The sequence below is a fragment of the Amphiprion ocellaris genome, chromosome 10 (assembly GCF_022539595.1).
Source record: "Amphiprion ocellaris isolate individual 3 ecotype Okinawa chromosome 10, ASM2253959v1, whole genome shotgun sequence".
Taxonomy (NCBI): domain Eukaryota; kingdom Metazoa; phylum Chordata; class Actinopteri; family Pomacentridae; genus Amphiprion; species Amphiprion ocellaris.
Genome location: NC_072775.1, coordinates 7,415,436 through 7,440,541, shown reverse-complemented (window position 1 = coordinate 7,440,541; position 25,106 = coordinate 7,415,436). Strand labels below are relative to the sequence as shown.

At 43.2% G+C, this 25,106-nt stretch overlaps 1 protein-coding gene across 4 annotated transcripts in view; it reads left to right on the top strand.

Moving 5' to 3' along the window:
- Nucleotides 1-25,106, top strand: part of LOC111584813 (uncharacterized) — a 174,139-nt gene that overhangs the window by 36,276 nt on the left and 112,757 nt on the right. For all 4 annotated transcript variants that reach the window (XM_035941008.2, XM_023294092.3, XM_055014329.1 and 1 more), the window contains exon 2: nucleotides 21,293-23,115. In XM_035941008.2, coding sequence (XP_035796901.2) covers nucleotides 21,586-23,115 — 1,530 coding nt within the window. In that variant the 5' untranslated portion in view covers nucleotides 21,293-21,585. The remainder of the gene's footprint in view (nucleotides 1-21,292; nucleotides 23,116-25,106) is intronic.

Genomic DNA, 25,106 nt, shown 5'->3' with positions numbered 1-25,106 from the left:
TTTTTGGCAAATTAACTAACTAAAACAGATTTTGGTGCAACATTTTGCCCTTTATATTGCTAGCTTTACTTTGGGTAAACTACTGGAAGCCAATTCTGTCAGAGCTTTTTGTTCTGTAGAAAAAATATTTTAAATATTACCAGTTCACAGTGAGGTCTGTGTCAAACAAGGACACAATTCTTGTTTGACAAGTTGCAGTGAGCACCTCAAACACATCTCAATTAACCTCCAAAGTATTGCAACGGAGGAGCAAATCTGAAAACCTTGGCACACAAAACAGATTTTGATGAAGTGATGGTGAATTTTGATGAACTGACAGTGAACTGTAAATGGAAAGCAGGTAAATATCAAAACTGTGGAGATGTATTTTTATGATGAAGGCGATGTGCGATTTTTACGAGTCGGAACAATAAAAAAGACGAGTTTAAACTGCTACAAAGACGTGCTTTTATTAGTTTAAGCGGACATTCATCACGTGTGTTCATGGCTCTTTTTATCACTTTGAATTTGTTAGTCAACATGACATGGCAGTCAATCTGTGCATCGGCCTCTATGACAGACTTGATTTAGCAGCGCAGTGGCTCCACATCCAAAGCTGCTAATCAAATTGTCACGGCACGCGGCAAACATGCTAAAAACACGGCGGCGAGACAGGTCTGGGGATCACGCTAACGACATCATCACTCATATTAATAACACAACATGCTTTCGGGATGCCCTTTCTCTTTGTGCTGGCATTACAAAGACAGAAAAAAACATAACTGAGGAAAAATCAATTTCTGCATCTGCACCTTGTTTCCGCTCCGTCGTGGGAGAAGGAATACATTAATACATTAATCAGGGTCAAATCACGCTCAGCCTGACAGAAAAAAAAAAAAAACGAAAAAAAAAGCTGGAAGGATAGAAGGGAAGAAGAAAATGGAAATGAGGTTGACGGAGGAGGGTAAAGAGAATAGAGCTCTGATAAAGGAGAACCTGGAAAGGAGGAGAGACCAGGCCAGAGGTAAGGGGCTGAATATTGATAGGAAAGCGATAATGTCTGGAAATGAAGAATGGCAGAAAAAAAGAGGGCAGCCAGAAGACAGACAGGTGCATCAGGCTGCACCTGAGGTGGCTTAATGACAGAGGGAAGCTCTCTGGTGGCGGAAGCAGCAGCTGCCCTGAATTTTTTATAGTCGGCTTCACGGAGAGATGGCTGAGAGACACCATGATAGGCCTCACCCGTGTTCCTCTGAGAGCAGCCTTTCATTAGTCGTCTCCCGACCCCGAGGTGAGTGTGGCGGGAGGACGAAGTTGGGAGGAAATAAAACTCGAAATTGTTTTGAGAAAGGGTGCCGGAAAAAAGTTAATACTGAGGAAGTTGTGAGTGTATTTATGGTCCTCTGAAAAATAAAAGCATCCAGTCTCTGCTGTTGGGAGCTGTTATGATGGATTCTGGGTAATGGAGTTTTGATTGATGAGTAATGTCTGGCCAGTGCTGGGGTCTGAGTGGAGGCACGGACTCCACTCCACTGATATCTGACCACCAGAAAATACATCATCTGCTGCTCCTGCTGCTCTATAGCCGCCATGTTTAATTCTCTTGCTAAATTGTTTAGGTATGTAATATTGAATATCCCATAACTTTTTATAAGTGCTATAAAATGACTGCGATCCTTCAGAGACAAACCCACAGAGGAGTCTCAGAAATCCACTTTCCTTATGATCTCGAACATCCAAATTCCCATTTGGCCCCCCCTCCTTTAAAGACTGCAATTAGACGAGGTAAAATGATAATGTTTTCGTCTTTAGCATCCCTTTGGTAAACATTGCCGTTAGGATCAATTAACCAGCAGCTAATGAGCAAAGTGGGGGTCTACCTCAATATTGCACCATTGTTCATTGGCGATTTTTAATTAATGAGTTTTGAAGTAAAAATCGCAAAAGTTTTTAATTGTTTTCTTTCGGAGTGGGGGGGTTAGAGGTTTGGGGAGGGGGGGCAAGATCAGAGTGTTAATTATAAAGTGGAGGCTTTAAAGTGAGGAGGATTTAGATTTTTAATTAAAGAGGAATTTGATGCGACCAACAGACTCGAGTTCAATTGCCACACAATCCCGTTACTCTCTCCTGCCCGCCGTCTTCATCTGGCTGCCTTCCTTCTCTGTTTTGCAGCCTTCCATCTTCTGCCACTCATTTTGCTCTCTCTCCACCCCTATACGGTGTTGATGTCTCCCGCCTTGCAGGGTGTTGCTATCAGAAGCCGGATTAGGGACTGAGAGCTCTGCTCTCAAATGGTGAAGATGAGTCCTGAGTGAGGAGAAGGAAGCAGGGAGGAGGGCAGAGGGGGCTGGCTCAGTCACTCCATCGGATTTCCAAGATTGAATTAGTGAGCTTTAGACAAATCACAGCCCTTTTGGACATGTTCACAATGTTGCCGTCTCCATTTTCCTTCTCCTCGTCCCGTCTCCACTCTTCCAGACGTCCCTCCTTCTCCTCCCTCCACCTCCCTTCCTCCTCATATGCTCTCCTTTAATAGCGCATAAGATTGTTTTCATAGCAGTGATAAATTAGGCTGAAGTGATTAGCGTGGTGTGAAACGTGATTACATACTGTAGCTTTGCTGATTTGTCGAACAGATGCCCTCTACCAGCTAGACTTGGTAGGTTACAGCGTTGAACTCAGTCTCCCCCACAGCTGGAGATCCCAGCAGACGTATGCAGGTTAATTGCCTTGATTGTGGATATAGCCCCACCATACCATCGGGAACGCAACCTGCAGTTCAGTTGTTCCTACGGTAGCTGTTAACAATCGCGCGCGTTGTTCACACCCACTCACACACGCATAGCAAAGGCAGTCCTTACATAAATAACACAGGCCTGGAAAGTAAAAGCAGCTGAGAGGCAGCGGCAGCAGTGACGTGGGATGTTGAGTCATCGTGCCGTCGGTTGACTTCAGAAAATGGTTGAAGTTGTTAAAATTAGAATGTAAGAGCACAATATTTGCCAATCATCTGGATTAATAGGTTGGTGGCGTAACTTTCATCAGTGGGATGAGAGACAAAGTGCTGCTATTTTCTGAGGAGCCCCATCAACAGGGGTGGAATAACATGAAAGAATAATAACTAGAGAAACGGCTGACCTCCTGTTGTCTCACCCCTTCCGCCCGTGTTGCTGTGATTACGCCAATCACTGTCATTAGCATTCCCTGCGATTAATGTGATTTCTCATGCTTTGTTGCTTGCATGCTAATGACTAACACCCAGCTCCCTCCTCATTTCAGCTCTAAAAACTATCCACCGCTCTCTCTTGAAACACTCATCTGGCACTGAATTAACCCAACTCCTCGAGCTGCAGCTACTGTATTAACACACGCTGTGCAGCCGGCAAATCCTCTCCTGATTAAGACAACAACCTGACCCAGCATTCATCTACACCAGAATCAGCCCTTATCAATTTTAGCTCAGTGTGATTCTCATCTCCCATCCATCTTCCTCCCTCTCTCTCCTTAACTCATCTCATTTACCCCCGATTTCTCTTTTTTTTCACCAGAAAAGGGCACAAAAGAGGAGGAGAGGCTGGGATTACCATACGCCAATCTTTTCCCCTCATCCCTCTACCTTTTTAACTTTGTTGCTTCTTATCACGTGGGTGCTCTCCTTATCTGTTTATCCCACTCTCACTAATCTTCTTTTTTTTTTTTTTTACCAGCTACCATCCTTTGCTCTCTGCTTTAATGACTTTTGTGCCTTTATCTGACTCTTAGCGTCTCCCACTCTCGCATGTTCCTTGGCTTTGCTCAAGGTTCCCTTCAATTGTACGTTAAGCATGTTCTTTATGCAACTAATTCACTGCAGAGGATCTGGCAGGTACATTTTTGCCTGTAACTCACGGTGGCACTGAGTATTAAGGTCGCTAGGGACAAATTATATACAAACAGGATTTGGAATATTTATCTGAAGTCGAGGGACATGTGCTTGTATTGTGAGGAGATTATTACTATATATATTTGTTCAACAGCCCAAGTAGCCTGTTTTGCCGCAGCTGCAGCCTTTGTGTCGGCTTTATGTAGACACAGCATGGCTCTGGATTGACACTTTTGATTGGTAGTGAAATATCTCAACAGATATCGCATGACTTGCTGTTAAATTTTGATACAGAAAACAACATTCCTCTCAGGATGAACTGCATTAACCTTAGTGATGCCATGATTTTTCATTGCATCATCATCAGGTCAAAATTAGAATTTGCACGGTGCTTCGGTTTACGACCAAATAACTAGAAAACAAACATTTCTGTTAACCTCAACTTTACATTACAGCCCATTTCAGATGTGGGAAATGTCAGTCAGATGTAGGTCAGAATGACCTTTGTAATACCTGCAAGATTGAACAGTACATCAAGTGGGAATTATGAATATGGTGTGCCAAAAAACACAAGACTAAATCTCAATAAATGCAATGTATCAAATGATTTAACTGCAGCTAATAAAGTGTGACTAAGTGTGACAGCTCAAATGTCTGAAATGAAGAGAAGTACACAGTGTGACTTGCAATTAGATCTTAATTGATCCTGTCTCCATGTTGGGGATTATTTATAATCATGAGTAATAAATGAAGTTCCTTCTGTTGTTCCATGTGCATAAATGCGTGCAAGTCTCCTGCTTTGGAGACTCACTGATCCTGTTGCTGTCTGATGCTGCAGGTATTCAGTGAATTCTACAAACTTTTCAAAGTACAGCGCTTCTCTGTCCATTAATGAATGCAGTTTAGACTTGTGCTATGTTGGAAGTGACAGAAAAATGCTTCTAGGTCTCATCTTATAAGAATACAGTTGCAACTTTTACAAAAGAGTGGCCAGAGTGCTCACTCAGCCCTGAACATGGTGTTCAGATGCCGTCTGATTAACAGAAAGAATGCATCAATCAATCAAAGTTTATTTCTATATTGCTTTACAGCAGCCCAACGGATGACCAAAGTGCTTCACAGCGAAAAACAAGAGAATAGCCTAAAAAACTATACAGTAACTTAAAACAGGACAAACAATCACACCTATGGGCAAATTCAGAATAATCAGTTAACCTCAGCACATTTTTGGACTGTGGGAAGAAACCCACACATGCACAGGGAGAACATGCAACCTTCATGCAGAAAGATCCCAGGAAGGCCGGGATGCGAACCAGGGATCTTCTAGCTGCAAGACAAAAGTGTTAACCACCACTCCACTGTGCAGCCTGTAAAATATACAATAAAACAATAAAATAAACAGCAATAAAGCAGCACTAAAATACAAAAGTAATAAAATGTCACCATGCCGCTTGGTATTAAAAGCCGTTTTAAACAGGAAGGTTTGAGTTTTGATTTAAAAAGACGTAGGAGACCTTTGGATCGAGCTTGTTCCAGAGCCTAAGTGCAGCTACAGAGAACGCCCAGTCACACAGTGCTTGTATTTAGACCTTGGAAATTATTTTTTTGTCCTTTAAAGGTAAAAGCTCAGATATATAAAGTGAGAAAGGGGCTTATCTTTAGTCCTCATTAGCAGCTAACATGCTAAAATAATGATGATGAACTTGTTTTTTCCACCCATAAGATATGAGCACATTAATAGTGTCATGTAAGCATGTTAGCATGCTGACATTAGTATTTACCTGAAAGGCCTGATGTGCTTAACTGCAGCCTGAGAGAGGCGCTAACGTGACTGTGGTTGTTAAAAAGCAACAGCTCACAGTTCAGCAGTGAATGGTAGTTCAATGCCACTGGTGGTGTTAAGGAGAGTACTGAAAAGCATTTTTTTCTTCAGTCTTGCTTTCTTTTGTCTGCTTTTAGTCAGTTCTTGATGTGTAGTTTTTTCCACCATGAACTCTTGCTTTTTGTTTTTCTGATCCTGAAGGCTCTCTCGATGCAGGATAGCATTCATCATGATTATGCCGCCCTGATAATGAGACATAGTGGAATTAATATTCATTTGTAGCTCGCCATCCACAGGGACTCTAAAATGTAAATGAGTAGTCTACTGTGGCACACGGGCTAATGTATGTGAGTCCAATCAAAGTGTGACCCAAAGTTGTACTACTTTGAAACTTAGCCAGTATACAGTAACTTTGTGAATGTGGCCTTTATTGTTGAATCTGACAGCTTTGCCTAGAAGTCAGGATTTAGACTCCTGGAAGCCAAAATTGTGCAGTGCTGCAGAGACAATCCAACATGAGGAGCGTTTAGTGCACAGGGATGCTATTTTCCCTGTGTAGCACTTGTGGCCAAGGCGTTTCACTAATTAAGTGAAGATTTTTTTAGAGCCACAAATGACTTTTATTGGCACAGCATGGATTGAAAAAAAAAAGGCACCATATTTGGATTTTTAAAACTGCACGTAATTATACTGGTGGTTGCTCTTGCATTGCATTTGTCACCGTGTTTCTCTTTAGCTCAGTCGGTGCTTTTAACTAAAATGTTCCAGTGGGTTTTTGAAGTTGGAAATAACATCAGGTGCACATTTGACTAAATGAGTGTCCCCTCCTCCTCCTCCATGCAGCTTTAACACAGAACTTATGCCTGCTGGAAAATTAACACACAAAATGTATTTCTAATCATACCATGGTTTGCATGTGCCACATTCAGTCTCACACAGTTGTGGTGGAAATATTGTTTTTTGAGCGGATCTGCTGAAGGGGACAGTTTCCATTTTTGGCCTTTAACTTTGCAGGTTATTAATTCCTCTCTGTGGTGCTGTAACCTGTCAACACTCTACACTGTTGCATCTGCTGATAGGTGTGATAAGTGCTTTCTACACTCTGAAGGTTAGAAGGGGAGTCTGAGTACAAACCAATGCAAGTGATGGAACTCATAAAATCACGAAACCTGAAAATGTTCGAAAGCAAAAGCAGTTTTTCTTGAAAAAAAGATGCTGTTAAGCGCAGTTTTTAATTTGGAGTCATATGCTGAAATGAATAGAGCCTTCGGAAATGTGGTTGCAACAGAGTTATTTCTTATGCTTCCTGGCTCCTTTAAGTGTTTCATTGTGAGGGTAGAAAGTCTTCAACATTTGCTTTCTCTTAGAGTTTGTGTTTGTGAAGGACAGTGAGCAGGTAAGGATGCTGCTCAGGGTTAACAGGGTTGGTTGAATGCAAAAGTCCCAGTGGGCTTTTTGAAGAGAGAGAGAGAGAGAGAGAGAGAGAAAAAAATGCAAGTGTCAGACGTGGAAATGGAAAGAGAAAGGCGATGGAGGGAGAGACAAGAGGGCGAAGCAGAAACAACCTCTGCAGTTCTGTTGATGACATGAAGCAGAATAAGAGGGGAGATGAGGGAGAAGAGGGGAGACAAACTGAGCAAGGAGGATTAAGAAAGCAGCTGGTGAGGATGATCCAGAAGAGAGTCAGGAGGGGAGGAGAGAGAGACACAGAGAGTGAGAGGGAGAGAGAGAGAGAGAGATGAGGAGAAGGAAGGTGGTGGAGGGAACTAGAAGAAGGGGAGGCGCAAGAGATTGATGAGGGAGAGTGAGAAACTAATTCTCACTTCACTCTGGGCTGGAAGATTAAGGAAGATTAGAGAGATAGAGTGAGGGAGGGAGAGAGATGGGGTGATAACTTCTGCCACACGCCACAGAAAGATCTTTGAATGCCTAATACCCAGAGAGAGACACAGAGAAAGAGTGAGTGAGAAGGGGAGATTATGAAACAGAAGAAGTGGTAAAAAAAAAAAAACAACAACACCGCAGTGAATGAGCAAAGGAAGGAGAAGACACACAAAGAGCTGGAGTGACAAGAGGATGGATAGATAAGGACAGGAGCAAATCAGGCTCAGAGGGGTCCTAATGCTAGTGATCCTTAAGCGTATAAGTGTCCTTTATAGAAGAGGCCATTTCTAGCTGTGTGCAGTAATCCATGCTATGAGAGCGTAGATGCAAAATTCAGGTCATCTATATACCTCTCCAGCACTCGCTTTCACCGAGACTTCCCATTGGGATTCATTCTCTTGTACTGTGCAAGTCTGTGTGACGGTATCTTTTACATTCGGGTCTTTTTTACTTGCAAAAAGGGAAACCTATTTTCCATTCCCTGCCACTGACATCTATTTATTCTCTCTCTTGACTGTTGCTGCAAAATTTCAGTAGCTATAGGCGGTTGTACATTTTTTCAGGAGAAAGTTGTGATGGAGCAAAGCTCGCACAGACATTATGCGGACGTATACGCGCCCTCGCGCCCATATTATGTAGCCGCTTGATGAATGTATGCGTCCGCATGCTGGAGCACGCGCCTGCTGCCACAGAAGTTTCTGTTGGAAACACAGAGAGACAGAAAGAGAGGGAAAAAGAGAGGGAGAGTGCTGCAGTGGCAGACTCAATCCGTCATGCAGGATTACAGTGTAAGCTTCTCCACGGCCATAGATGTGGTTTTTATGGGAGAAACACAGGGCTTTTCTAAACGCAGCGGCCCCTGCTATCCCCGCTTCATATTAGAGACAAAAGAAGAGGGTGGAGGAGGGTGGAGGGGATTCTCCCCCTGGCTGCTATCTCCATCCTCGATGCAGGGAGAAAAGGGTTTTCCAGGGGGCAGGTTGGAGGTTGACAGCAGCTTCCACCTCTGAGCCCCAACGCGCTGAAGGTGGGATCATTACTGCACCTATGCTGAGGCAGAGGTGACCTTGGAAGACGACAGGAGCCTCACAGCTCTTCTTACATCTGCAATTGAAGTGAGGTGATCCTGTGTGTCTCCAAGAATATTTCTCTTCACGTGTTGTGTAGTTCGTGTGTCGATCTGCCCCTCACATCTTAAACAGAATTTATAGTCCTAGCTGGAGTGGTGCCAGAACATCCCAAACATTACACAGCATGAATGCACCCCGCAGAAAAAATCGGCCTGGAAATATAACACTGCCAAACTTTGATCTCCTACATCGCCCTGCTATACACACCACTGAGACGGGCAAACACAGCTTGGAAATCCTGCCTCAACATACACCCACAGCCTCAGTTTGCTTTGAACTAGCACGGAACAAGGTCCCAATAAAAACAACGCTGCCACAAATATTGTTGGAAAGTTAAAAAGAGTGGGATAGAGAGCTGCGTGCCCACATAGCAGAGGCTGTCGTTTCAGCTGACGACTGCAACCAACTGCTGCACTGCTTATGCGCTGCTGGATGTTGCACAACATCTTTGCTGCACGGAGCGCTCGGTATTAATTTCCACATCCTTTATCCGATCCTCATCCAAGGTGGCCCTGTGTTATAACCTGCCAGAGATAGCGACTTAAACGTGTCACAATCTGCTCTGTCTAGCTGAGCCGCTGGAAAATAAACAGAACAACGAAGTGACCCAAATAGAGAGAGACAATAGCGAAATGAATCTGAGATTGAGGCGTCATTAGAATTACAAAAATATACTGTCAGTTATGGTGCAGCAGCAGAAGAAGACCTAGGGAGCATGTAAGTAATACAAAGAGGGGAGGGGGGATGTATGCTAATAAGGCTGGGACTTAGTGCCTTCGACGAGGGGGATTAAAAGCTGTGACAGTACAAGCTTCCAGGCCTGTTCAACCAGCAGAGCAAAGGCGTGAATGCAGCAGGCTACGATAAGGGAGCAGGACACAACAACATCCTTGGGATAGATGGTTCTGACAAAACAGAGATACAAGTCAGTGCTGAATAGATATGAGCAAGATGAGCAGTGTTCTGTTGTTGATCCGGTAAAAAATCAGTGGTTCTGGCAAGAGCTGGAACAGGGGCTTCCAGGGCTCCGAAAGTGGAACCAGACACATAAAGGTAAGCTCAAAATGATTCATACCCATGCCCAACTTCAATTTTCATTCTCAACAATGGGTTTCTCCTGGCTAGAAATGACAAAGACTTTATTAATTTTTCAGGCCAACTTCAAGTTCTGTATGTTTCCCAAACAGTCCTGGCAATTTTTAACATCTCCGTGTTAATGTCTCCCAGTGATCACTAGACTATAAATTGCAGACAGATGATGCGATGCTGTAGTTCTCTAGTTAGTTACTAGTCAAGTGCAAGTCATGATTAAAACCAAAGAGCTTAGTAAGCTGCTATTAGGGCCCATCACCGAAATAGACTTAGTGTTAGCAAGAAAGGTCTAAAACTACATCCAAATGTTCTCAAGTGGCCACAGTGCAAAGCATCAGTAAAAAGTACAAGGAGTTCCACATTGTGAAAAATCTCACTCGTTCTGAGAGGAAGCCAAAAGTGACCCCTGCACTGCCAAGAATAGTAGAGCACAATGCTAAGAAGAATCCAAGGATCACCACCACGGCCATCCTCAGAAATCTGAGCTTTAAGTGTATCTCAATCAGGCTCTCCAGCAGACCAAGGCTGGTCTCCATGGTTGCACACCAAGAAGGACTCCACTTCTCCAAGACAGCAACACAAAAGCTGACACTGATAAAGATGAAAGCTTTACGTCATCAATTCTGTGGTTGGATGAGATGAAAATGAAGCTGTTTGGACATTGGCTTGTGATTATATATCTTGGAGAAAAAAGGATTCTTTCTATCCTTTGTCACTTGTTTATGTTCCAGCCAGAAGAAACCTATTGATCAAAGAAAAAATCACTGTAAATCAAAACTTGACATGGGGATGAAGAATTTTGGGCTTAACTGTTTCACAATTTGAATCTAAATACATTTTAGAGGTCTCTTAGATTTAACCTGCTACTCCCAACAGCTGCTACTGTATACTGTAGTGTTTTGGTTCAGAGAGTGAGTATTGGTTCCAGGTAGAACATATTTGCTTCTGTTGTTTCTTCAGCTTTACCAGCTAAACACCTGGAGGAATGGCACTTTGATCTGCCACTCTGGTAGAGGCTGAACTATTTGGCCAACTGATGGATGGATAACCATCAAACATTGAACAGATATCGTCCCCCTGAGGATAAATCACTGACTTGCGTGATCCCGTGACATTTCATCTGGCACCAGCAGCAGGTTAAAATTAATCAGTGAACCATCTCCACATCTACAAGATCCCCTGGCACAAAAAAAACTTCCCAGAAGATTTGTTCTAATGACTTTGGTGATTTCTTGACTTTATACTACAACAGCAGCTGTAGGGGGATGTTGGTTTTTTTTTAGTTCTCAGTAAACTTTCCGTTGGATGAATTGATGTAAAATTTAGCACTGACAACCACATCTGACATCCACTGACATCTCCACAGGATGGATTGCTCTGACTCAATGATATTTCATCTAACGTCAACCCAAATGAAAATTATAATTAGTTTATGTCTTGCAAAAGTAATGACATCCTCATCAGTGTCAACTGAACTTTGCGTTCAGTGCTAAGTAGAAAATGTTTGCCGTGTGGGGAGAACGGTTTTGTCAGATTGTTTCTAAAAAAGTTATTTTAAAAATGTTGGATACAATCCATCCAAATTCCAAAGTTAGAAAGTGTGGGAAGGTTCAGACACTATTTGACAAGCTGGTGAACTATGAAGTATGCTGATGCCTTCAGTACTGCCTCACTGTGTCTGCAGACATTTTTCAGTAATGGCCAATTGTGACTTATTGTTTTATGTTTCACTGTTACGTCTTTTTCTTGGGGACTGCGGATGTAAATTAGCATTGTGCTATAATCCGGCACATTTACGCCCATTTCTGGGTAAATGGGCGTTCATTAATGTGCACTGTCCCTACCAAATAAAGAAATAAATAAATTATTGGATCAGATTTTTGAAACTTTTCAGATTATTGATAGAGTGATTTAAAAAAGAAAAAAAAGATTCCCAATAAAATAAATGTATTTAAAAAGCAGCTGCTTTTAAAGGAAAAATGGTGAAAAGTTTCAATCAAACATGTAAAACATAAATACACAAAAACATCTCAATAAAATGTTGTCTTGTAGATTGTGTTATTTCAAATTTTGACAGTAAGGTTTCCATTTTTATTGCAATGTCTGTTCAGAATATCAGTTATTGTTTTTTTTCCACAGTAAAAATCAATACCAGCACCCCAAAAAAAAACATTTGGTCGACCTCTAACGCCTGGTAGGCAAATATAAGTTCAATATATGCTGCAGCTGTAAAAGACGGTTTGTTTGCAGCCATTTAAAGCATAAACCACTGAAATACAGCCAAAAACAACAAATCTAGGTTACAGCATTTAGGAATTAACATGAACTCTAAACCAAACATGTTCTGCAATTCAGAATCATCCCCCACAGGTGCTGCTACAAACTGAGTAAACACCCTTTCATCATCAAAATACTGCACACCTGTTTTTGCAGCTTGCTTCAGCGGGGAGTGTTAGTAGATACGAAAACTCCCAACACCTGTGGAGAACACGCGCCGGAGAAACTTTTCAGTGCCCAGTTGAGGCTCATTGATCGCATCAGAAAGCCGTTTAAAGTAAGTCTTCTTGATCTTTCGTCAATTTGCTCTCTTCCCACCTGGGTGCCACATAAACATGAAGAAAAGATCTTTAAATGTTATTTGAAGAGAGAATTGGGGCGATTAAGGCGGAACATTGAGTGCCATTATTCACCCTCCTTATTGGCCAGTAGCCTCAGTTTAATTCTGAAATGTGCCATCTCCTCCCTGATGCATCACATATTATCGCTGGCATCCGTGGACGTGTTGTGTTTATTAATGTCTAAAACGACCCTCTCCCACCTCGCCACGTCCTCTCCCCGACCTTCTGGTCCAGCACCGGTGCCTCTCGACAGGAACGCCCTTGAAAGGTAAACAGCAGAGGTGGAGGAAAAGGGTGCCATAATTAAACCTCAGACAAAAAAACATCTTCAAGTGCTGTGCAGTGAAGCACTTCTCCTTTTAATAAGGACTAACTTTATTAACCTGATCTATGATGCTTAATGGCTCACAGAAATGACAGGTGGGAATACTCTGAGCTCAGGCAAATAGGCTCTTTTAGTGGGTAATTTTCTTACAAACCATCTCTCACAGCCTGCATGAAAAATTCTGGCTATTTTCATTCTCGCACGCACACTTTAATACATGCACACACTCGTGCACTCAGACAACTTTTAGAGAGACAAAGTCCATCTGCAATTCCCGAGGACTTCAGCCGAAATGTCAGCCGGTGTGTTGAAGGGATCAGATGGCTTTTTGATGTTGCACATGCAGTCAGGCGGAAGAGGAAGAGAGACAGGCTTGATAGGCATCAGGTGTAATTTCGGTAACTGCTTTGGCAGCTGATGACTCACCATTCAGAAAATGCAGGCTGAGCACCCACCTAGAGAGACACAGGCCCGAACCAGACGAGCTGGCTGACACAAAAGCATCCCCTGACCTTTGTGCATGAAGATCATTGGAGCTGATCAGCTCCTTCCACTTCTCAGCAGAGGAACAGCAGTGGGGCCTAAAGGTGGAGAGATGTCAGGTGTTGTTATAGTTCAGTGACACATTAGTAATTTGCGGCAGCCATAGGATGTCGAAACAACCAGGGGGTCCATTTTCTTGTGCACTGGAAGAGATGTGAATAGGTTTAGGCATGTGGCGTGGTGTGAATTTCCACCTTTTCTACCAATAATTGCACACACACTGCTGTTTCTGCATAATTTATAGTTTTAAAAGCCTGGAATGGTTTGGAGAATTTCACAGTAAATCAGTGGCCTTTAGTGGGTCAGTGCTGTCGCTGTGTGTGTATCCGCACACTCTTAGCCAGCACTTTACCTTATGACCAGACAAATCAGCCAGAGGACTACTTGAACTCTTGCCAAGGCAGTAAAATATAGGCCACAAATGTTGTCCCTGTCCTGACCTACTGGCACGTCTCCTGGCACTGTGATTCTGTGGACTGTCTCCTGTCAAGATTTATTTGATCTTTATGGCACCTCTCACAGTTTATATACTGTAGCCTAAGATAAAGCAGCAGCAGTGGAGCCTGCATTTGCTGTATCCAGTCGAGCTGGATCTGATTGTACCAGTTATAATACTGTGGTCACAAGTAGGTGTTTTCATCTTTTAGTTGAAAGTGAATGCACCACAAAAATTAGTCTTTATGAGAGGAATACTAAACATTTAGACCCAGTAACTGTCTGGTGTGGCTGTTGTATAGCAAACTGAGTTGTGTTAAGGAGATGCCTCCCCATTCATTCCTATGATAGTTTCTTGTTGGAAGCATACGCTGAGAAAGCTCCCCTATGTTTCCTGTCACTCCCATATTTTCAGTTTCATTGAGCATGACAGATAACTTTACTGGTCATTGTGTGCATGCTAAATGCTCCATAGGGCCTGTGTGCATCACATGATGAACATGGAAGCTGCAGAACTCCTGTGCTGAAATGTCTCCACAGAGTCAACAGCATTGACTTGCTGAGATGTGAGCTGTTCAGAGAAGTAAAAAAGCACTTAAACAGGTAAAACAGAATGTACTGAAAACATCTTACCCAATAATGCTGTTTAATAATGAGGGCCAAGATTTTTAGTTACAGCTTAAATGATCAGATAACCTGCTGGGTGGTCTGTGTAATGCTTTACATTTTTTTTAAAAAAAATAATATCCAGCCATACTAATTAGGGTCGCATGGAGGCTGGAGTCTATCCCAGCTGACTTGGTGTGAAGGCAGAGGACACCTGGACAGGTCACCAGTCTGTCACAGGGCTACACATAAAGACAAACCCGCATTCACACCTACGGGCAATTTAGAATAATCAATTAACCTCAGCATGTTTTTGGACTGTGGGAGGAAGCCGGAGTACCCGGAGAAAACCCACGCATGCACAGGGAGAACATGCAAACTCCATGCAGAAAGATCCCGGGAAAGCCGGGACGTGAACCAGGGATCTTCTAGCTGCAAGGTGAAAGTGCTAACCACTACACCACTGTGCAGCCTGCTAAATATGTTTAACCTAAATAAATCAAGTGAAAAATAGGTTTGAAACTACCGCACAAATAGAAAAGTTGCTCTCAGTTTATTTTTAGATTCTTCATATTTTGGTTGCTGCTTCAGAATTTTAAGTTTTGACCAGAAAGCTTGAAAATGGCTCAATAGTTAAAACTGTATTGTTGTACTTTTGCTAGAACTGTACCGTATGTTAGGCAATACGTAGTGCAGCTAACCCTGCAATGAAGTCTTGTCTATACTATGTGCATTAATTAGTCTTTTAAACAGTGCTGTGTAGAATGGTCTGACTTATAAAACAAACAAAAAACAAACTGCTCTGGCTGGATGTTCCCTCAACATAGTGATAGTGGAATTCCATTTCCATTCATGCAGGAAGGCACTGCCAATAAAATGAATAATTCACCAAAAAAAGAGGTTGGTGTTTCTGTAGTAAAAGGAATTTTGAATTGTGTACAAAATGTCTTTGTCCCCTGAGTCAGACGAGGCCCTAATATACAATATGCTGCATAGAGCATTAATATAATAATGTTATCTTTGCTTCATGCAGTTTTTTGATTTGTTTATTAGCCATTTAAACTCTAATAAACAGATTTGAAATCTGTTGCTTTATGTGTAGTCTGAACAACAATAGCAGTACATTGGCTTATGAGTCACGCTCACATACATCTTTAAACCCTCCCAAAACAGAGTAGCTGATAAATTATTGCTTGAGTAGATACACTATACAATACATAAAGTGGCTGTACAACTGGATTTGTTGCTAGCTGTGAACCCCCCAACCCAACAACCAAATGTGAACTATAAAAAAATTCAGTTGAGAGACAACTATCCATTTGTAAAATTTAAACCCACTTTTTTGATTTCATTCATTATTCTCATGCTTCCTGTTACATGGACTGTGGGTTAGTGTAACTGGATATTTCCTGCTCATGCCAAACTGCATCACTGTTGTGGATTTAGGTAGTAGCTGACCTCTGCGCTCTGAACATATTCCTGCAACTCAGTTCCTTCTCAGCATGAACGGAGATACAAACATTATTTTTGGTGTTATCTGGCAGGTCTTATTTATTTTCGTGAACTTAGATTCATAGAATGCGCACAGGCTTTTAGCAAAAGCACTACAAACATGGCCTCACTGCACTCTGTGGAACGAAGGAGCGCATTACAAAAAATATCTCTGAAGATACAAACTGATGCTGGTTAACAGTTTCCCCCCTTAGGGAAGAAGTCCAGGTTAGACAGTAACATAGAGACTGCTGAAGCCACAAATATGCCTCATTACTGAGAGGGGAAAAAAAAGATAGATGGATTTCTGAGAGGCTGCTGCATATTTTGGTATCCATATTGTAAAAAAAATTATTTAACAAGACTGAACTCTCACATCTCTAATGTTTGCTGTTTCTGCTGCACATTCTGTATTTTAAATAGCAGCATTCTTGCTTTATGTTCTACAAGCTCTGACATTTTTTTGCAACCCCATTGATCTCACTGAAAGCCAACCAAATCCAAAGCCCCCTGTCGCTGCTCTGTTACACCGAGTATTTTTAGTCTTAATCTCACCAACAGGCAAACAGCCACCCCTAAGTGGACTAAATTTCAAAGCTCTTTCGTCTGTGAATTCATACCAGTGTTTTTTTGATGTAAAAAAAACAAAACAACAAAAAACGGCGCTGTCACATTGTTTACCTGCTCTCGCTTTCCTCGTTGGCCTCTGCAAACCTCTAGTCTTCAGGGAGTTATCTTCTGTCCATAGTCTGCTGCTGTATTCTCTCTCAAGAGGAGGTTAGCACCTGCTGTCAGTACATCACTGAGGCGGAGGTAGAGACAAGGCTGAGGACGCAGGCGGGAAAGGTAGTCATACATTAACAGATGAAAACTCCCGCTGCTTTTCACCTCCTCACACCCTGACAGGCCTGCTTTTATCTGCTCAGGTTCAAGGCAAGGACGGGAGCTGCTTTGCAGGGCTTTGCACTTAAACACTTACCCGGTCGGTCCTTTCTGAGGAGAGGCCCAGCTCCCCCTCCTGCTGCCTCCACCTCTACACCTTCCATCCTCTCCTTTTACTCCACCTGCAAGCGTCCCACCAAACATCCTGTATTCTGGAGCTCGCCTTTGTTAACTCCATGCATAATTCCTTTTCTCTTCTCTCCTGGTATGAGGGAGCGTTCCCTTTCTTTCCTTAGACTTCACTCCGTCCAGAGAGGCAGTCCCCAGAGCTTTCTTTTCATTTCCTACCGGTGTGGATGTAAGCGTGTGTTTCCGTGGGAAAGTTTTTATTTTTTTTTTTGACAGTGCAACTTAATGAATTTGAGATGCTGGTATGAATGAGGCTTTGTGAGTACAGGCGTTTTGTGTGTGTGTGTGTGCACACACGAGTAAACCAATAAATATTTTTTCCCAGAGAATGTTTTGTCAACAGGGCTTGAAGTCACACGGCGTGTGAGTGTTTGTTCGTTGTTGTGAGGAGGGTAAGCGTGGACATGCTGCTGCTGCTGGGTCAGTGTTTGCCTGTTTGACAAGAGGCAAGAAAAAGAGGATACACAGCACACAAGGAGAGGAACTGTAATTAAAAATTTTGCTCTTGTTAAGTTGGTGACAGCTCGCAATCGATGATGAGGACCTGTCTCCACAACTTAAGAAACATTTGGGCAGGATTGAGTCCATAACAGGAAGATTGTCAAGATATTTATGATCTCATTTGAGCATTTTATTGAGAACCATGGTTTAGGTGTAGAAAACAAAGAAATACAGTGCAGTGGGTTCACAGTGGTTTAAGCTCTCAGAATGTACCACACTTGTACATTTTCTAAAACTCTAATTAGGAGGCGAGAGCCCCCTGGAGCTACCAGCTGCATCACCCTCTCATCCTTATTTACTCTGCTTGAAATCACGGTACCGTATGTTAAGGCTATGGATGAAATGATCTGATCTGCACCGGTTCCACGAGGCTGAAAACAACAGTTTCGCCGTAGTACATTATAAAACTCTAATGAGGAAATATGAGCTCCCTTGTGCTTCAAACTGGAGCACCCAATTATCCTCACTTACTGCTGTACAGGCCGATGCACCCAGGGTAATGGCATAACAATCGCTCTCCCCCAAAGGTACCGGGCACAATGTGAAAGGCTGCGACACAGATCGATACATTACAGAAGTGCCTCGACTGTGTTCTGAGAGAAATCTCCCGCTTGAAAATAGTGTTCAAGATAAAAAGAATCATGGAATAAAACCGGTTTCATTCAACTTTGCTTCTTCAAAGTTAAACTTCACACCGACAGAACCTCCCACGTGAAAATGTTATAAATTCGTGCTCAGCTGGCGACAGTGCCATGTTGATATTCTGCCCTGCATCTCGCCACCTGCCCCAGGCTTGTTAACAAGGTGCCCGTGGCAATGATTGCCTGGCCATCAAACTCCCAGCTGATAAGTTCCTCTGGGAGGAGAGAGGAGCTCTGTCATTGAATTCACCCTGATCGCCTCCTCATGCTGTACATTTGAGATAACGCTCAACCATCCACCGGAGAGGCCCTCTGTGACGTTCATATATAACTTATTCTGTAAAATCTCTCCAGCATTTTCGGAGCTCGCCTCTTGTAACGAGCATATATATCCCATTTGCTACATTTTTATCATTTGACGACTAGATTTATATGCACAATTATGATGCTGTAGCCTGCCGTCAAGACGGTAGCCAGCGAGACACCTGTCACTGCAAATGCTGCAAGGCCGAGGAAGGAGATTGGCTGATTGATTGAAGCCAGAGTGCACCGAGGATGAGGGACGGCGGTGACAGGCCTGTGATTGACACAGATGAGAGAGAGGAAAAGAGGATAGAGGCGAGCAGCGGAGAGGACGAGGATACTAAAACAATAGCAAGTTAAAGTGAGAGGATAGAGGGAGATTTACTGAGATAGGCCAAAGTAGAGACAGGTGGTGAGTGGGAGAGGTGGGAAAAAATATAAAAAAAACGACGCAGATGAGGGGGGAAGGGTGGATAATCTTTTTGTTTTTTCTTTACTGTTCATCAAAAGGGTCTGCTTAGAGAAAAGAGAGGCTGAAGAAAGAGAGGGAGCTGAGGACATTGAGGAGAAGATGAGAGAGGAAAGGGGGTGAAAAGTATTCCAGGAGGAACATCCCAACTTCAGTCATGCCCCAGTGAATGTGCTGACAGGGTCTGTCTGCGCCACAGCAGAGCAAGTGTCATACACCCAGACAAAACCACACCACGCTGCACAGGACAAGATGAAACCGCCACTGCTTAATCCATTACACCCAAGTTTCCCAAACTGTACAAACGTTAAATACAGTTTTGCACAGTTTGCTGCTTTTGTCCACAAAAATATGGGAAACTTCGACACACTGCTTTAGACACATATTTTTTTTTTTTTAACTAGAAATAGTAGTTAGGCTCTAAAACTGTTGTATTATGTAGCCTTGAAAAAAGACAATAATCCCCTTGAATACCCCCTGTTGTGTTTTTCTATGCTGGAAGACAGATAAGGAAAGTTAGAGTATGTCTTTTGAACAATTACAACTAATTTATATTCTTAGATGGGCAGATAAGAAGAATTACTTTTTCATCAAGGGGTTATTGAAATCGACATGGAAATAGTTTAGTTCATTCAAGGAAAAACAATAATTGTTGGTTGAGGGATTTGAAGAAAATAGCTAACTGTGATGTTTCTCTGCGATTGCAGTTTAAAATTACATTACTGTCTGTAATTTAAACTTAAGGTCGCATATTTTTTACAGGAAATGTTTATATCAAGCATCCTCACAAATTAAGTTTGTTTCTGTATGACTGGAATTTGTTCAGATAAGGCTGCTGAAATCCTCCCAGGGTTCACACCATTCACTTGGTCGGAAATACCAGCTTCTAATTAGACATGTTTCATTTTCGATGTAATACATTAGCTATTTGATGGTATTTTCAAAGACTAGTTCTGGTGAAAATACACTTTTTACCTTAAGATGTTTTTTATATATGCTGAAAGACATATCTTGAACGACAGAAGCAGTCAACAACATGGCTGAGCATTGGCTCCTTGGAACTATAGAGTGCTGTTGACAGTCTCAAAAACATAGATTCAGACTTTTGGGGTTTCATATACAAACCTCAGGAACCGATCCTGCCAACTTGCTGCGTGGGGCTTCCTGTATCATTCATCTTCTTTAGAATTGGTTTCTCGTTCAAACATGTATGAATGGCTGAATCACCGTGGATTACAACTTGCCAGTGTGTAGAGCAGAGTAGTTTTACAGTGTTTGAGCACAGTTGTAGCTGAGCTGATGTGCCTGAGATACAGTGAGCGGTGGTTGGACAGAGTAACAGGGGCTTTACAGATCTACACGTTGTAGAGGAAGTAACACTGTAGAGTTACGTCTTATCCATTCTAGGGCAGGAAGGGATTCTTTTCATGGAAACAAATTCCAAATACGTAACTTTGATACACATAAGGGACTTTCAGGGGTTAAATCAACAATCAGAGAGGAGTTTTAAGAATTTAGCACATGGAGTTTGAAAGATGTGGATATTTGCCAGTAAGATTAGATGTCTAATTAAAGAATCCACTGACTTATTATGTGAAATGTAGGATGCTTATAGAAACTAACTGCTGAGATTTATCCGTCTCCACTGCATTGATTTCGACCATTGTTTTTAATGTCTTTCTTATGTGGGTCCTCCATTGTAATGGATTGCCAAATAGCTCCCAATAAAATTGGAGTTTCCTGAATTACACAAGCATATGCCTGCACACACAGTAGTAATGGAAACATTTTTATGTTAATGCAATCTGGCACGTAGTCACATTATTGACTTGTCAGATGCGTAGGCCCATGTTACTGAAACACTACTGAAGGGTGCCTGCTCTTATCTTAAAACAAGCACAGTGATTGATATCTGACATTTCGATTTGGCGTAGGATTTCCATTTGAGGCTTGAGTGCATGAGAGACATGCTGAGAGTGTGAGGCGGAAACGTGAGGAACCTTTTAGATCGCTTAAGGCCTTGTATGCAATAAAGTGCATCTGCATCTACAGCTCACATCTGCACTGACATTCTAACCGGCTGATCAAAGGACAATATCAAACCAGCCAATTAATCATACATCAAAGTGATATGGAGCTCGTCTCATGTCGTAGCTGGTGTCTTTTTAGCACAGCAGTCAGAAATCCTTGACAGTCGTCGTTTCCATTAATAAATGCTCAGAGCGTTTTCTAATAAGTGTTATCCTATCTCTTTCCATGTACAATAGTATAATGATAACTTTGTCCCCGTCTATCTTAAAGATGTAAGGAGAAAACACTTGGGTCATTATGAAGGTATAAATGGAAGTGTGTTCTGGGCCTTAAAAGCCCTTTGTGCTTGTGAAAATGTGATTGCTGCACTGTTAAAAGGTCTGTCCTGCTTGTCTGTGCGTTCTCTTACCTGTCTGTGCGGCTCTACTTTTAATTAACGCGGTGCAATGATTAAAGTTTTAACTTAATTATCTTTATCTTTTCTCTCAGGGTGTTCAACCCTCCGTGGGAAACTGAATGAGACGGTTCGCGAGAGGAGCAGCGAAAAAGCAGCAGAGAGAGGCTTGGTGAGATAGAGGAAGATATTAGGCAGCGTGAAAAAAAGAAGAGCGAAGCCGTGACTGACACCTGCCCTCCAGCTCAGTGTGAAGGGCACAGGATGGGAAAGTGAGAGGAGGGGCATGAAGAGAGGGAAAACAGAAGAGAGAATGAAGACAACCGGAAAACAAGACCTGCCTCACAGCAAACCTTCCTCAAATTAGGACATCTCACCGCAAGACAAGATGATTACAAGAAATCTGCTCCTATTGGTTTCCCTTTGCCTGTGGGAGGGGTTTGTCAGAGGTGCCTCGGCCAGTAAGATCGTACGGAGGAGGGGAGTGGGCGGATCGCACATGGTGAAGCTAGGGGAGAGCAGAACCGTCGACCAGTGGGATGCGAGCGTGGATTCGAATGCGATGCCTGTGGTGACTCTTAGAAACCTGATTAGTCACGAGCAGGCGAGTGACTCTGGATCTTTTTCTTACTCCAAGATATTACAGAATCATCCTGCTTCATCAGTAGCTAACAAGGAGAGGCAAGCTTACAAGCCCAAGCGAGAGGTCGACTCTGTCAGTAAAAAAGATGCTACTCCGCGCATATTAGCCAGTAACAAGGAGGTAAACCAGGATGTGAGGAAAGTTAGAAACAGCACCAAGAATGCTGAGACGTCCAAAACAGGGAGGTCTGAGAAAACATTTGCAATCCATCACAAGCCAGATCTACACTCCAACAAAACCAGGTTTAAATCAGGCTCCAGATCCAGGAGCAGACCTGATTTGAGTGTCCACACTACGGGTGTGCCGGGAAAAGGTTTTAGCATTGATTCAAACCGTAAGCTGAACCTCACCGGCAGTTATGGAGTGCTGAAGCTGCTGTCGAAGGAGAATCTAGTCAGGATTGTGAATTCCCAAATGCAGAGTGTTCCCAGCCTGAGCTTTCAGAGCAAGGGCAGCCGGAGCAGGAAGAGAGATTTGATTGACGTTAATCACGGACAGTTAGAGGCTCAGAAAGTGCCGAGACAAGATATGGCCGTCACTCAGTCTCACGCTGGATTTGATAATCAGACTGCATTTCCTTATGTGAGCCCAGTCACCACTCCAGATCTTAATCGGGACCACGGCGCCGACACTCGTATTAATCCGCTAAGTGAAGTCAAGCCAGCTTTAAGTAAAGGGCAGGACAACTTGGGAACACAGGGCTCAGATAGTGACGATAACAAGAGCAAACACCTCATCCGTTTACTGTCAACGCCTCACAGCGAGGTCAGTCTGAGCCCCGAGAAGGAAGTAATGATCAGCCAAACAGAACCACCATTTACATTGACAAAACATCTCCCTGCGTATGTTCCCTCTGAAACAAATGAATCTCCTCCGTCTGTGCTGACAATGCAACCCCTGGGAGTGAGGCAGGGGAACAGAGCAGCAGATTCCCATAGAGACCCATTAACAGAGTCAGCTCACACTGCTCAAACAGAACTCAGCACAGCTCAGTACCCTGCAGATGAAGACAACAAACTCGTCAACAGCAGTCATGTCCTGAGGCTCCACCCTGCTCCCGAATGGAACCACGGCACAAAAAATGCTGAGATGCAAGCTGTCGATCCAGAAAATGGAAAGGGCCTCGTGTTTGAGGAAGCGGAGTCGGAGGTGGAGGAGGAGGAGGAACGCATGGAGGGGAAGGGGCCACGATCTCGTAGCAGGAGGAGCTGGATCTGGAACCAGTTCTTTGTGATCGAAGAATACGCCGGGCCTGAACCTGTGCTCATCGGACGGGTAAGGAAAAAGAAAAACTTCATTTATCATTTACAAGGGCTGTGAACTATTTTATGAATGTTTTATGAATATTTAAGACACTGTTACAAGTCTCTTACATGGCTTATTTAACCTCAGGTTCTGCACTCAGGTACACATCTTATGCAAGAGATGATTAGCATAATTTAACCCACAGTCACGCTCTGAGTTTTTTTGTACACTGTTATAAACCCACAATTGGAATTGATTTACATTCCTCCGGTGCGAACTGGTGCCTTCCAGGTAGCAGTAAAAAACTTCAATGAATCAATGGCGTACTGAGGCGCAAGAAAAGCCCCAGATCCCGTCTGCCCAAGGGGCTTGTCATGATCACCACCAATCTGCACCCGCCAATGGGAATTGACATATCCAGGAGAATTAATGGCTTTACTTTTTCCTTCCACCATTGATCCTCCCCCCAGGACAGAAAGCAAGAGTCGTCCGAGTGTTCCCTCATTTCCCTGTAGGTCAGGCCTGTCAGCTCTCCTCCCTCCTGGTCAGAGGTCTGCGAGGTCCCGCTAATGCTATTTCATTCAGACTGATTTACGCTTGCTTTGACAGGATTTATCACTGCATTTTCCCTCGGCTCAACACATACAGGCCTGTAGTCCTATTGCTCTGCTCTGCAATTTATTAGAATCATTGACGGGGCACGGCACACACCCTCCCCTCTTCTTTGAAAGGGTGAGCAGATGAGCGTGTGGGAGGTCACGTTGGCTGGACAGAAGGTGTCTCGGAGCTCTGCGCTGTAATGGCTACGCTCTCAGCCCTCAGCATGCGCCAACTGTCTCAGTACCCAGCTGCGGTAGATGAGCTAATTTATAAGCCTGTGTGGCCAGTTTGCTGAGCAAATGAATAGTAATGATCCCTGTGTGACTGCTGCAGGCTGTTGGAAGCCACAGAGTAAGAAGTTGGTGTGTGGATGTGTGAGTGCTCAAAGTTGGGCTGGTGTTTAAGAGCTCCGACCCAGCGGGAGGCGCCTCGCACTTGATAGATAAAAAAGGCCCAAATTGCTTTGTGTTTTTAGGTTTTAATATGCAGGTGCACACAGATGGGCAGGACCCTGCAGGCTTTATGTGCAACCTCCCTGATGTTAAGCCAACATTTAATTTGGCTGTTTTTGCCTTTGTGCTATGACTGATGGAGAGCTGAAGTGAATGCTATGAAACACTGTTAGTGGGCGCGGAGAAGATGCAAGAGCCAACGGTCCAGCTTACAGATGGCACTGCGTGTAAAGCCATTAGTGCCAATCTGCTGTGTCAAGCAGGTATTTATGCCAGCACATTGTATGGGACTCAAGGAGGGAACAATGCCAGACCACACACACATGCCCATATGATAGCGCTGACACTTGGAGTACACCCAGAATGCTATTGTGACTGTATTTGTGTGTGTGTGTGTGTGTGTGTGTGTGTGCTGGGTTAGAGATTCGTATGATTAGTACCCTACTGTATTAGACAGTGACGGCACACACATGAATAATGCTCTTATAGATTTTAATACGCTTATGAATTTTTAATCTCCTGCTCTGCTTCAGTGTAGGCCGGCACTATAGGTAGAGAGATCAATGTGGACATGCTGCCTTGTTTTTTTTTTTTTACTCTATCGGGCCACAGATTGTGCTTTAATGGAGAGAGCTATAGTGGAGAGTGTGAAGAAATTGACTGTATAGGCCACAGCAGCTCCGCCTGCCAGATCTAGCACAGTCCAAAATCAGGCTGAGTCAGCTGCAAACACTGTTGCCCGTTGACTCACAACACGTGTCTCGCCTAAAGTCAGCTATACAGTCTTCGTGCACACTTAGACACCAATCATCCGAAGGTGGGGTTGTGCAGTTAACTGTAGGCTCTCTATAAAAATCCGCCTTCTAACATTGATTCATGCCAGGGTTTTTTTTGCACGCGCGTGTGTGTGATCTCGGACAGTTTAGTCAGAATAAATCTTCACTAAAGCTGGAAACAAGAGCCAACACT